Source organism: Mercenaria mercenaria, unplaced genomic scaffold (assembly GCF_021730395.1).
Source record: "Mercenaria mercenaria strain notata unplaced genomic scaffold, MADL_Memer_1 contig_1766, whole genome shotgun sequence".
Lineage (NCBI taxonomy): Eukaryota > Metazoa > Mollusca > Bivalvia > Venerida > Veneridae > Mercenaria > Mercenaria mercenaria.
In genome coordinates this window covers 10,180-25,241 of record NW_026459768.1, presented here as the reverse complement: position 1 = coordinate 25,241, position 15,062 = coordinate 10,180, and the positions used below count along the sequence as shown (strand labels likewise).

General features: G+C 32.9%; 1 protein-coding gene across 1 annotated transcript; it reads right to left on the bottom strand.

The window, feature by feature from the left end:
• Positions 1-454: 454 nt before the first annotated feature.
• On the bottom strand, positions 455-8,837 carry LOC128545944 (uncharacterized). The gene is made up of 8 exons (XM_045345606.2): positions 8,826-8,837; positions 8,130-8,213; positions 7,801-7,884; positions 6,167-6,250; positions 4,714-4,845; positions 3,581-3,649; positions 1,668-1,742; positions 455-1,520 (listed from the first exon to the last, which is right to left on the bottom strand). Exons 4-7 carry the CDS (start codon positions 6,212-6,214, stop codon positions 1,680-1,682), a joined length of 312 nt encoding a protein of 103 aa, XP_045201541.2. The 5' UTR covers positions 6,215-6,250; positions 7,801-7,884; positions 8,130-8,213; positions 8,826-8,837; the 3' UTR covers positions 455-1,520; positions 1,668-1,679.
• Between the last annotated feature and the right edge of the window lie 6,225 nt (positions 8,838-15,062).

Sequence of the window (15,062 nt, the reverse complement as noted above, 5' to 3'; positions counted from 1 at the left end):
CCCTAAGCAATAGAATGAATATTTTGACTGACTTAAATCGTTCAAGAGAAGCACATCTGGCAGCAAAAAAGCGATTGTCTATACTTAGATTGGCAGATCATTTCTGTCACCAGAACTCTGGACAAAAAAACAAACAAAATTAATACAAATATTTGTTTGGGTCCCTCATGTAATATGTATTTGACAGACAGATATACGTTCACAATATGACTCGGTGCAGTACGCTATTCCTGAAAAGGCAGGTTTTGTATAACAGCATTATCTGGTTTAATATATAAAAACCTGCAACTAATCACAATAACCATTTACGCTCAGACAAAATTGGAATGAAATTCAGACTGAGGTGAATAAAACTGTTACTGAAAATAGTATGTTAAAAGATTTAAGTTATGAGAAGATAAGAATCTAGTGATATATTATACAATTAACTGTCGCTGTATTTCAAGTCCATTCATCAGTTAGTGAAGTTTTATTTCACAATAAGGCTAACAGATTTACTGAATTAAAAGTTCCTCCTAGGAATAAAAGTATGGGATTATCTAAAATTAATAATACATAAAAGCGAAAATGATTAAATAAACATGAAGGCTATACACTGCAGAATATTTTAAATACATGCCTGTAAAAGTAAACCAATACAACAATGCATCAAACTGAGTATTATTCATATACAATCAAATCTGTCAATATAACAACAAACAGAGTAATGACAATATAATAAAATTACTAAGATGTACTAAACTGTCATTTGTTATTTTACAACCATTTTGAAAAGAACAGAAAGTACTATTTTCAAACTAAACACATATTTAGATCAGCATGTTGATAATAACAAGTCAAAATTTCAAAAATATCTAATCACGCAAAAGTATATTTTCATTCATTTTACTTTCGCACCCCATTTAGAAAATAGATAAAAAAATACATAACATTGTGATCTAGAAAACGAATCTATATCATTTATTTTTTACTGGAAAATGGGGCCGAGAGGTGTTTCACATTCCATTACTTTTCATGAACGGACTCCATCAACCCGAGTCTGCTATCATTTTGCTTGGTCACATTTTATGCATCCTAAGGATCTTCATACATTATTAATATCACACCAATACTACGCGCTCTTTTAACTTTTCAAAAATGGCAAAAAAAGATGAATGAGAGAAGTAATAAGACGGCAAAGTTTAATTTTGTTGAAATTGTGAAACATTATCAAAAGCTTATGCTAAATCTGTAAATCTTAAGATACTCGCAAAATAACTAACTACATTTTAGTTCTTTTGTTCTGTAAAGATGCCTGAACGTGTTCACCCTCCACTTTTGGTATATGCAGTGAAGTTGGCAGTTACTTCCAGAAAAAAATGTATGAAGTTGTTTGCAGTCATTTGCAATGTGTAAATTCCTCCAAAGAATTATCATCACCATCCTTTTATGATTTCTAGCTTGATGGTATAATGAAGTCTTGTCGAAGGATAATTTCCTTCATCATCACAACGCTGAGCATGCTTGCATATCCGAGACTACTGCAACAAAAACAGTTTTGAGAGTTATATTATGTTTACCTATTCTGTAGTTGTAAAAAGTTACATTATACATTTATAATAATTTACCATATAATATCTTAATTACGTACTTTGTAAATTTCTTGTTAAAACCTTAGAAAGAAGTACCTGTTAATACATTTAACTTCTCTTCGTTTCTTCCCGCTTTCTTTGAAACCATTTGGGCAGCCAGCTAACACTCACCTTAAAAAGCAACATAGTGATACACGATAATAGAAGTATAAAAATTAAAAGGCGATTTCTGAATTTGTTAAAAAAAATGTGCTGGAATTGAGTTGCTTGTTAAAATGTGGTAATTAAAATTCAAAAAAGATATGCCTGTAATATGTCACTTCAATTTTTCAACAAAATGAATAGGGGAGGCTAAAAATTGCATAGTTTCCAGAACACGTTCGTATTACCGGAACTTACATATTTGAAACCATGGTTTCCTTTTCGTACTTTCTTATACGAAAATTATTTTTAAGCAAAAACCCTGTATGCAGTTTCGTGACACTAATCGCGTCGAACACTATCAGCTCTGACAGAACTCTTTTTCTGTCATACTCTCATTTATAACTATCAATTCCCTGAATATATTGTACAAATCAAACAAGACAATTTAAGCGATTTAAATATGCATCAACCTTGGACAACTGTTAAGTATAATCTGTTAACATAGTTGACACAATAACCATATATTTGGCTGTAGCAACACAATTAAATGGCCATTTTGCCCGCTGCCTATAAAAAGGATTTATGCAGAATCCCTGTGCTTTCAATCACATTTTAAAAGAAAATGTTCTATCAATAAGTTTCATGAAACACTTCTTGTATTTTAAAAGTAATCACAGGATCCACTTGTTGTTGTATAATTTACTACTTCATTGCTGGATATACCTTTTGTGACAGAGGTTTGGACTGACGTGGACATCTTCTACATTGCTTTCAATATGAATTATTATGTTGTAGGTGTCATTATTTTTTCATGACCTGCGTTTTTGTCATACATTTAACATGTTGTTATAGAAACCACATTGTTAAGCAAGCAATGATGCACTCGAAAATGTTTTACTCTGTCGATTCACTGTTTTGAATATATTGTCTTTACATGGGACGTGTTCCTTTGAACTGAGCTTGAAGAGGTACATCACAATAAGCCCATTTGGTCGTTGTTATTATTAATTTGTAGAAAATTGTCTCGATAAATTTCATATTAATAGTATGCAATTCAGCAGACACTACTTCAAACTTATAAAACACCTGCATCTCATGATTGGCTGCCGTTGTGTTGATTATAAACTATAAACTCGATATTCTTCGTCCCTTTCATTACTGTATTATGTCTACAAATATCTATGAATATGTAGGTGGTATTTGCTTGTTGCTGGGTAAGATTAGTGAGAACTATCAATAGTGATTTTTTTTCATTTCATCTTTAACATATTTAAGACAAACAGTCTTTTTAAAATTCAAACACGAAGACTTAACCAATTTACTTGCGAAACAATTACGACATTACGGTAGGACAATATATTTGTTAGCAATAAGTTATTTATAGATTTTAATAACATCTTAATATGAAGTGGCGTTTATATTCATATTCGTGTCAGAATTTTTTTTCTATAATTTAAAGTATATTTTTGATAGGATTGTCGGTATTGTTTTGTTACAATTCATATCATTTTGCCTTCAAGTGTAGGTTCCTACGTAAAATATATTTGAACATTTTCACTGTGAAATTATAAGATATATTCCGCTATCGGCTGAAAAAGCACCATGTGGTAAAGAAACATATGCATATTTTGTTTTCATATATTATTACAGTACTGAGTTCTCAGTCCATACTTAAATAACATACCTTTATGACCGGCCTACATTACAAATTAAGTAGTAAATTAAATCACTTTTGTTTTATCTCTGTTGTACAAGTTATTCAGGTTTTCTGTTTATAAAGAAACTGCTCTTCTCAATAGCCATATAACTGAAAAGCAAAATCATTATGCCGTCTTCATAGGTCTCTCATATAAAAATATACAAACCTGACAAAAGCTCGACAAACATTTGCCTATATATGTCATGCACCGATTCGGCATCCATGCTTTCTGTACCTAGGTGAGAATTATAAGATGCTTTAGAATATAGGTGTGATTGTTTTTCTATAACTAGATGCGATTTTAAAGATGCTCTAGAATAAAGGTTTGTCTTTCTGTACATAGGTAATAATTTAAAGATGCTCTAGAATAAAGGTTTGTCTTTCTGTACATAGGTAATAATTTAAAGATGCTCTAGAATAAAGGTTTGTCTTTCTGTACATAGGTAATAATTTAAAGATGCTCTAGAATAAAGGGTTGTCTTTCTGTACATAGGTAATAATTTAAAGATGCTCTAGAATAAAGGTTTGTCTTTCTGTGCCTAGGAAAGAATTGAAAGGTGCTCTAAAATAAAGATATTTTTTTTTATTCTGTACATAGGTAAAAATTTGAAGATGCTCTGGAATAAAGGTTAATTCTTCTGTATCTAAGTAAGAATTTAAAGATGCTCTAAATAAAAAGGTTGTCTTTCTGTACATAGGCAGGTATTTAGAGATGCTTTAGAATAAAAGTTGCCTTTCTGTACCTAGATAAGAATTTTACGATGCTCTAGAATAAAGGTTGTCTCCCTGTACCTAGGTAATATAAGTAGTAAAAGTAGACAAAACTACAATAACTTTTTAAAACAAGTCACTTTATATTTAACCAACGTTTCGGCTACATTAGCCTTCTCCTGACTTCAAAATAAACATAACAAAGGAAGTGACATCAACGTCAAACGACGTCAATGATGACAACGTTAAAATTTAACAAAGAGTTTGGCGTAAAAATCATAAACAGGATCATAATATGATACATAAATACCTAGGTAAAAATTAAAAATGCTCTTGAATAAAGGTTTACAGTTATAGAGATTCATGCATAACCTTAGCACAAAAGATAACTCATCATAGTACGACACCTTAATGTTACAGTAGTAAGAAACAAAATCGTCTTTCCTTCAGCAGAGATATTTTTCATGCTACTTTTTCTTTTCATATAACTATTACCACAACCTAAATGTAAAATAATTATTTCCGTCTAAATGTTTGCCAATGTAGTATGATAATCAACCATAAGTTAACCTATTTTCTCTAAATTACCTTCAATTCAGATAACTGGGTTTCTGTGTCCTCAGCAACTTTGCGTAAATTATCAATCGTTTGGTTCCTTTCAACTAGTTGTTCCTTGAGTTTTGCAGTTACACCCTTCTCATTTGTCAACTGTTTCTTGTACTAGATATAAATGAATCTGATTTTTATCCATATTTCTAATTTTCAATGTATTATCCATTGGTAAAAATATCTATGACATAAATAAAAGATATGAAAAGCCAATGTTTACGATAAAATCGAACAGAAAAAATGGAAAATAGAAGTGTTAAGGCTGTTCCGGTTTGTTGTATATTGTGTACCGTTTAAAAAAGTTCTTGAAAATGTGTTCAGAAAAAATATTCTAATTTTACTGTATATATAGATTGAAAAGGGTTAACCATTTCTTTCTTGATTTTTTTTTTCTCAAAAAAAAAAATAAAATCACTACTTTTTCAGCCGATTTATCACAAAAATCATCAAAAATAGTTTATTGACCAGTTCTGTTACTGATATTTCATAAACTATAATAGAGTATTATGACAACTGAACATGTCAAAACCATTGTGAAGTTAAATCTGAACTAAAATGCACATACTAAAGATATTATGTTTGCTAAAAAAATTGGTTTACTTTCAGTAAAAAGGCATGAAATTAGACATGATGTCTTGTATTCATTCGATAAAAGTCATTACACAGTAAAAACAACCCAACAAACTGCGTCTTCGTATAGTAATGTATATATGACATATTACTTGATACCAATACATCCGAAAGAAAATAAATCTAGCTGTATTCTGAAACAAAATGAAGATTTACCACCGCCTGTTGTATTCGCAAGTTAGTAATGTCGACCCAAAGGTGAGTTATTATATATTTGAAGATTATTGCAAAGATTCTTCTTCTGTAAGGATTTTAAAAAAAGTTATTTTTTCTTTCAAAATATGCAGAATATGCAGAAGTTGAACCAGCACCAATATGTAGTACACTTCAAATGTGTGTAAAGTAGCACTGAAACTGTCTTTGTTGTGTTAGTGGATTTGTTGTGGACCATGTGCACACTCGACTATTAAAATCTAAGCGCTCTATTGTAACTTAACACGCACGCACGAACGCACGCACAACTCTATTTTTTTATTTGTGTTGCGCAGGATACACGCAAACGTAAACGTATACATAAACACGTCCTGTATAAAACATTTTACCGTATTTATTACAGAAACCTCACTATGTTTCAGAATTCCGAAATGACATTCAAACTTTTACTGCTTTCACAATTACGCTAATCTGAGACAGATTATTGAGATCAACCCGAAACTGCGTCGGTAATGCTTTCCCGCAAAGAGATATCGCAGACCTTGCTCCATTCCGCTCCCGCATGAGATTAATTGAAGACATGCACTATTACAAAGTTGATGCATAAAACAATAAGCATTAACTTGAAGTTTGGTAACTAATATCTCACCTCAGTAAGCTCTCTTCCGAGGTCACTGGTGCTAGCTTGGAGTGCCATGTTACTTCTTTGTAAATAACTGCAACGTCTTCGTTGCTGTAAAGTATTAGATTTCTTTTTATTTTCAAAGCATAGAACAAATGTCTTTGTATCTAGTTAAAGGACTTCTAAACTTTGTCCTTTACTTTACTTAGAAATAAAATAAGCCTGTACATTGTTGGAAAGTGTTATATCACCATGCATTTTTTAAGTTTTGTGCTTTGAACTGCTCGTCTACCCTTTCTATGACCATAACGTGAATTCAATCCCTAGCTATGCTTTGAACAAGTTAACATCAATTAAAATGAGAAAAGGTGTCAATTCAAAATCTGCTCATGCTAAAGTGCATTTTTGGCTTATAATTTTTTTCAAGCCCGATAAACATGCAGCTTTGCAGTTGTACACTAAACGACACCGGACTGTGAAGAAATTGTAACTATAATTCTAGATATGGGAATCATATAAATATTTATTCGGCAGGTAGGTAGTTCGAAGGACCCAATCCTTTTCTTAACATATGTAACCAAAATGGGTACTATCTGCTCTCAGTGATACAGCCTCCAATGCGGACATAACGTTCAAAGCAATGTTGTTTCTTCTAATACTTTATGGGCGCACAGCACGTCTACTGCCACATACAGTGTAATCTTTGTGCATAAATTATAGTACCAACATGAATATTAGTTTTGCTAATTAAAAATCCTCATACGTGTTATAAAACACTATTCTAACTCAGTATTAACTATTTTCTGTTACAAAGCTATTATGCTGTACAAGTCTTAATGTTGACCGCAGTTAAATAAGGCGTTGTTTGCGGTCGAGGTCTGTTGTAAAAAAAAATCCCTGAAATTAGCCAATAGCTTAGCTTTGTCCTCCAAATATATATCTCCAACCTATGCCAAATTTGGTAACATTTGATTTTATATTGCATTTAATCTCCTTCGTTGTTCATAAAATAAACCGTCTGACCTGGAGGGTCAAATATCTCCTGACTCATTGGGTCAGACATTTTAAACTATATCTTATCTTAGTTTTCTTTGGCATAATGAACAATGGTAGTCAGATCCAGCAACAAGAAGTATAAGATAGTAAATTATAGGAAGCATGAGTATAAATTGATTTATACTTCTGGTACTTCGTGTGAAGTAGACCTCGGATTTTTTGTGATGTATTACATTTTGCAGACGATTAAAGCAATTCGTATCATGCATGTATGATGAGGTACAAAGATTCAACTAAGTCGCTTGCCACCCCCTCCCCCTACCTTTATTCAAAGAAATTTTAGTTTGGAGCTTAAAATTAAATAGATTAGAGCTAACCTTAAGTTAGCAAAAGCGCAAAGTTTAATTGGAATGTTAAAACTGAACCAAAATAAAACTGCACCAATAAATTCATTTAGAAAAAATCGCCAAAGACTGATGCCGCCGAAATTGAGCGATCTGCAGCATCATACACCTTAAATTACTTTCACTTCTAAGTAAGTAGTATTCTTAATTTGTTCCAGCCGATTTTGAAAGTACATTATATGAACTTGTATTTAGTACAGTAGTTTTGTTTATTACTGAAGATTTTATATAAATATGTTTAAGTGCTTTTAAAAGATTAACCTCAGTTAGCTCCCTTCGCAAGTCAGAAAGGGTAGTTTGAAGTTCATCGATATTTCGTTCAAGATCACTGCTGTTGCCCTGCTCCTGTTAATATAATAAATTTTAGACTTAGAAAATGAACAATACAGAACTTACTTAAATATGCATTTATGAAAAATACAGTGAAAATAGTAAAATACTCTATAACATGAAAATGAAAGTCACGTCCGATACAGGTGAACATGACGTAGTCGAAACTTGACTAAATTGATGCCAACAAGTCGACACTATCAGTAAACATTGTGTCCAATTTTCATTCAAATTTTCATTTACTATATAAAAAGATTAACCTCAGTTAGCTCCCTTCTCAAGCCAATAACAGCATTTTGAAGATCGTCTACGTTACTTTGAAGATAAACACAACGGCTCTTCTCCTGTTAATACACAAGACATAAAAGATGTTTAATCGTATGGATGTCAGATAACTAGTTAACAGATGAAACGTATAATATTATTGTACTTTTCCTCTTTTGTTAATAAATGCTGTATATTACATACTGGCTTAAAGCTACTCGCCCACAGTTTGGGTTTTTTGTTTTTTCAAGATATTCATTTCCACTAATTTTTGTATAATGAAAAATAGACCTAGAAAATAAAAGTGGGTGAAAAGAAAATTAATATTGGGAATTGCAAAAAAAATGAAATTTTTCTGATTTTAAAAACGTTGAAAGGGTTTTATACTTCTAGTTGGGAATTTGGAAATTTTTTCCGAAGAACATTTTTGTATGGACATAATGCGGAAATTGAGGGTTTTAATTTGCCCTGAAATAAGTTGAAAAAGGGTTAAATCCCCAAACAAAAAAACAACCCAAAAAAAAAAAATCCCAACCCAATAGGTTTTATAACGCTTTTTTATGCAATTAAGTTAAATTTCGAAAAATATTGTTTTGAAAAACCCTTTTTTGTTTGTTTGGGTTTTTTTAAAAGCCCTTTTTTTTTTTTCATTGAAAACTACTTTTTTCATTAACAATATTGAACATATTTACAGAAATAGCTACAGCTTGGCCCTATTAAGTTTAAGCCCCTTTTACTCTGTAAATTCTAAAAAACTTTCTTTGTGGGGTGCCCTAAAATAAATCTTCATTAAAAAACATGAAAAATGGATAGTGTAATTTTTTTTGTACGTTTGTTTTTCGTGAGTTAGATATCGAAACCAATCTAGAAAACGTTGCCCCGGTTTTTTATTTAAATAGTTTTGGCTTCCAAAAATTTTTTAAAATTAAACAATTTGTAACTTAATCCGAAAAGTGAACTTCTTATTTTAAAAATACAGATTTCCCGACCAAGGTCCTTTTTTTGTATAATAGAAAGGAGAGAGCATTATAAGGGTATGGAGTGAGCTGGGTCATAAAAGAAGCAACGGAAAACACTGAAAAACCACTGTTGAAAGAATGGTGAAAAAATTGTAACAATAGACTTTACAAAAAAAAGGAAAAAAAAATCAAAAAAAAAAATCATTTCCAAAGAAAAAAAAAGGGGATAAAGACAAAATGAAAATACAGAATACGGGGGAAACCCCCTTTTGAACGCTCAGGCAATCAAAACTCACGATTGACGAAAAATTTTAACAGATTATTTGAGCAAAACTCCTCAGAAAAAGGGTTTCTCAGAGGGTTTTTTAGCTTTAAATTTTTTAAAACGTGTTGAAAAAAATGATTAACGCGAACTTTTTTGAGATTTTGCTGGGGATTTTAAAAAATTTTATTCAACGGTTTAATGATTCAATGTGAAAAAAAAAATTTAATTTTTTTCACACATATAAGCCTTTTTCTACTGAGACATCAAAAAAACTTCTTTCTGTTTTACCTATTATACAAGAGGTCATTTCGACAAACGTCGCCTAAAACAACCTGAATGTCGAAGCTTAATTGCCCTTATGCAAAACCAAAATTTAGAATGGCTCAGCGGTCAGGATCCATGCTTTTCGCTTATGGTTTTTTAATTTGCAATGGGGAAAAGGAACAACATGGACCCTGATAGACTGACTGTTCGCAGGCTGGTCGGGTTTTTCTCAGGCGCGATTTAAACAGTCTTAAAACAGACTGTTAGTCTATTTAACATCCGGGGGGGGTTTTTGGGGGGTTATTTTTGCGAGAACAAAAACTACACCGCCAACTAGCTGCCCCCTCCAAATTTACCCTTTCTACTAAAAAAAAATAAAAACACTGGAATATTGCCCTATTTTTTCATATAAATGAGACAAATATTGTTTTTTGGATGATATTATATAGCATAAAATGAGGGTGGGGGGGGGGGGGGGTTAAATAGAACCAGTCTCTTTTTCTTAATCATAAATCATTAAAAAAGAAAAAAGAAAAAACAAAAAAAAAAATCACAGAGTGATCTTGGCGCCCATCAAGGCCTTTTTTGGTGTTCCTTTCAAGACAAAATGACTAGCTCAAGGTCAAATTTCTTTTCCATACACAACACTGGCAGTGTCCAAATTCAAAGCTGTAAATTGAGAAAGTGAAATGGGGCATTAAAATAAATTTTCAAGGCAAAGTTCTTTTTACACAACCTATGCATTTGCATAAATTTTGTGACGGGAAAAGGGCCGACCGGCGACGCCCCAGAAAAAAAAAAACAACACCCTTTAAATATTTACAAATTTATTACAAAGATGGTTTTTAACAATGAAAAAATATAAAAAAAAAAAAAAACTGATTATAAGAAAAGAAAAAAAAAGAAAGTTCATATCTCTAGTACAAAAGTTCGATATCCTTCTAATCTGACGTGAACGGGTTTTAAAGGAATTTGGAATTTTAAGTAGCCAACAAAACAAGCTTTTAATTAAAATACGCCCCTTTAAAAAACCGTGAATACTTTGATTCCGTTTGGGCTCCCTATGGGGGTAGTGATTGCATCCCTGAGTATTTCAGAGGATAAAAAAAAATCTCGTTTTGCGGTTTACGGCAAAAACCATGGGACGAAAGCCTGCGCGGGGAATATCCCCAGGCAGTAAAGAAAAGAAAAACCTCGGGCATTGTATTTCCCGGGGTTATACATCCCCAGGAAAATCGTCGGGGCGGAAAAAGCTAAAAAAAATAACATTGGAAAGCACCATAGCAAACAAAAAAGTCGGGGAAAAAACTGTCCTTTGGGTACACCATCCCCTCCTGGGCTCCCAAAATAATACGTGCTACTTATAAAAAATTAGTCTACAAATTTTCAAACTCACATTTTAAAAATCGTACTTTTCTTCCTTTATTCCAAAAGTTATTACTTAAAAATAAAAGTTAAATATGAAAGGATATAAAAGTATATGGGGAAACATTAAATACGGAAATGATAAACTGCCCTTTTTACAACTAAAAATTTAACAAAATTCAATAAAAATCAACGTTATATGATAGTTGGCATTATAATATCTAATGCCAAAACACTAAAACGGACTTGTAGGTATCAATAGACTGTCACACTTTATTTACAAAATATACAATAATTTCAGTAAAAATTTTACATCTTATAAATGAAACTTTAGATTCCCTTTCGAAAAAATTTTACAAAAGTCTGAAAATTTAAAAAACACCTGACAACCGAAACTAAAAAATCATAAAAACTAACAAATAAATTTCTTACCTCGACGAGCATAAATTTCTAAAAGAAAATAATTCAGACATGTTCGCTATAAGGGGAAAGGTGGTTGCGAAAGGGGCATATCTAGCCAGTCTTTTTTAAAGGAAAATGCCCCGCCAAATACAATTTCATGGGACCCCGGTAAGCCGGAGCTATGACTTTGTAAATTTCCCGGGGATTCCGATATACCCGGGAAATCTAACTACTTTGGCGGAAATTTAAATTGACAATTTGGGGCCCTTTAGGGGTTTGGGGGGATAAAAAATTAAATTACGAATTTTTAAAAATATAAAACCTTTTTTATTATGAAACAAATTTAATAAAATTTTACAGGGAAAAATTTTTTATAAAATACAAAAAAAATATAAAAAAGGTATTTCATGCGTGAAATCTGCTTTTCCTCAAAAAACTCAAAATTTCAAAAAGAGATGCAATACCTGTTTTCACTACAGAAAAAAAAGGCCCTATTCAATTTTGTGACACACGCCCCCCCTTAAAAAAAATTTATAATTTTCTTTTTTTAAAAGCAAAGACATACTGAAAATAGCAAACACAAAAAGAAAAACCACACTGACTATCTGTACATCAATAATATAGCCACCTCCTACACTCTACCAAAAAAATCTGCGCCTACATTTTCTTACCAGGAATTGCTCTAATACTGTTTAAAAGGCTGAAAGCCAACCCCCCATCTCATCACCCGGGAGTTGCAAATTTTCGTTTTTATTCAAAAAGGACGGCGATGATCTGTCTCTAATACAAAGTCCTTCCCAAACAAATACCGTAAAAATTAGCACGCCCATACTTCGTAAACCCCCCCTTTCTCTATCACTGAGTATTTTTGCTCCTTAGCAATTTTCTACTAGCATACCACAGGTTTTCCCCTCCACCTTTTCCCTGAAGCAATACTGAGCCAAACCTAATTACATCTATTTCCAATATAAAAGTCCTTATCTAAATCTGGCAACTTCAAAATAGGCGGACCCATTAAGCACCTTAAAAGTGGAAACCCTTTTTCTGACTTTCACCCCCCACAAATTTGGCTGACCCTTTTTCGTAAAAAATCTGTGGGGACTGCAATGGCGCCCACTTTTGAGTAAATTTAAAAAGTATCAATAGAAGTACGATACAAAAAAAATATCTTAAATACTTTGAAAATTTGTTAAAAAATCTACTACTTCCGTTTACATTTATGGTAACCCCGGGTTTTATCTCTATTTTTTTGTTTTTCTGTACCCTGCTTTAGGACACAAAATTAATCCTTTTTACTCTACTCGAAACCTCACCTTATTGGATCAATGGGCCCAATCTTCTGCCCTCCCTAAAATTTGCTCCACTTACTTAAATACCCTTTTGGTATAACTTTACTTCATCCTTCCTTTCACAGAAAGTTTCAGCTGTTTGATGAACTTTTCAACTTTCCGTCTACATCTATCCAAAATTATCTTTTTCTACCTCATACACTAAGGCCCTTTCCAATGAACAAAAACTTATTATTTTTTCGTAGGAAACCAATCAAGTACCTTACTACCTGCCTTAAACCCCCTATCTCTAGCTTCCTATTGTAATACTTCTGTATCTAGCACTACTTTTGAAAACGTTGCGACTTCTTACCGTATCCCCCAATTTTTTTGCAAACCCATAACATAGGGAAATGTTTTAAAAACCCTCATCTTTCCCGCTTACCACCCCAAAACTTTAGCACATTTTTATCGGTCCCGTTTGTTCTTTCCGTAAAGTAACCAAAGGGAGAAAATCCCAAATTTTCTTGCGGAACTTCAGGTGCAAACAACATACATTCAAATACCTATCCCAACTCTAGGTCCTCCACACATACCTTAAAACATCTGCTTTAAACAAAACCGTTAAATTTTCTTCCTAAAACCATTACACAGGGGGTTAAACGGTGTTGTGTTAACTGCCTAATGAAAATAACCTACTAACTTCTGCCATAAGGTCTGAGTAAAAACTGCGACCACAATCGGTAATTTTTTCCTCTGGCACTCCTAATTAGACATTCTACAATCCTCGCTACTTCTCTTTTCAAACTAGTATGCTTAATAGTTCTGGATACTAGTACATAATTACCATATAAAATTCCTGTTTTTCCTACAGTCAAGGTTGATGGACCAACGATACGACGGCAACTCTCTAAACGGAGTATAATCAAAGGCTTTTTCCTAACGGAATTTTATTACTCAAACCCTTTAGCTATATACTTGAAAAATACTACATGATGACAGCCCCTCCAACCTCTCCATTATTTGGCCAGAAAAATTCGCCAAATACCCTATATTTTTTTTTCCCCTTATATAAAGGCCCGACAGTAACAATCGTGAAAACTTTCACACAGTTTCTCTAAGACATTAGTACAACAATGCCCTTTTTGTCAAAAAATTCGGGCGGTATATCTCATATAAAAATCTATTCCTTATCCAAACCTAACTAAACCTTTCCCTCTACATGTTTAATCGTCCCTTCCCCCTTCTTTCTACACAAATTAACGGGGCATCTTTCTGTTGCTTTCAAAGAATTCCCTCTTATATCTAAAATCGAGACAAAAATTTAAGCTTTATTTGTTTTCTTAATTTTGGCTTGCCCCCTATTTTTTCTACTGCTGACGCAAACTACTAAAGAGTTCAAGCTCCCTCTACATTACCAATTATAAATCATTGTAGGATTATCTAAACCAAACGCCTCTACTCCCTTGAAATACGAAAAATCAATATCTATTCTAGCTACATCTACCCTGTTCACTCCCATTATGTATTCATCAGGGTTTTTCTCTAAAAACGATTTGCTTCTACTAACCCCTTTTCACTATCACACATGTAAAACCCTGAAACCCGCATAGGATTACATCCACCATTAAAGTCCCCCGGGTTTTGTGGGGACAGTATTTAAAAAGCATACCTAACCCTCAACATCACTTAGTTCTTAATGCTTTTTTACCTCGACCTACTTGACTTACTCCCATCTCTATCTCTATTTTTTCTCTAAACCCCTTTCTCCTAGATCGCCCGGCCCTACCTCTATTTTCTTTCCTTACTTTTTTCTATTTCCCCCTTTACTATTTCCCCGTTCCCCCCCCTCTACTTTTAAAACCCGCTGCTGCATTAGCATGTTTTCCGCCGTACTTCCATTCCGCAGTAATATGAACTATCCCCATTTGACCAATTATAAAACTTCAGTAAACCCAAAGGGGTTTATAACCCCTACCTCTATTTCAACATTGCTACTACCTCTTTACTAGTGCCACATTACGACTACAGGGGTAGTGTCTTGAGGTATTTTATAGGTTTTTAGCTCCGGTCCCCTTTTTGGGTTTGATTCAACATACTTGGGGCCCCCCCGAGTCTTGCAAACAAAACTGTCTTCTGCTACATCCTTACTTTAACTAAAATTTTTACTACTCAAATTCTGGGAAGTTCTCTTTACATACATCTAAAAATTTGGGCCTAAGAAAAAAAATCTAAAAACCCTTTTACTTTTTTCTACCCTTTCTCAGTCTAAGCCAACCATCTAAAAACTCTTTTCTGGGTAAAACATCACAAAGGTCTCATTCACAGGCCTCTCAGTTTAAACTTTTTCTATAGCCTCGTAGGATTTTGAAATGACGTAGCAAAACGGGTTTTAGTTTATCAAAA

Coding starts and splice junctions, on each gene's coding strand:
- LOC128545944 (XM_045345606.2), bottom strand. CDS start 6,214: ATGGCACTCCAAGCTAGCACCAGTGACCTCGGAAGAGAGCTTACTGAG. Junction 3,650..4,713: donor CCCAGTTATCTGAATTGAAG/GTAATTTAGAGA, acceptor ATTCTCACCTAG/GTACAGAAAGCATGGATGCC. Junction 1,743..3,580: donor GTTTGTCGAGCTTTTGTCAG/GTTTGTATATTT, acceptor TTGCTTTTTAAG/GTGAGTGTTAGCTGGCTGCC.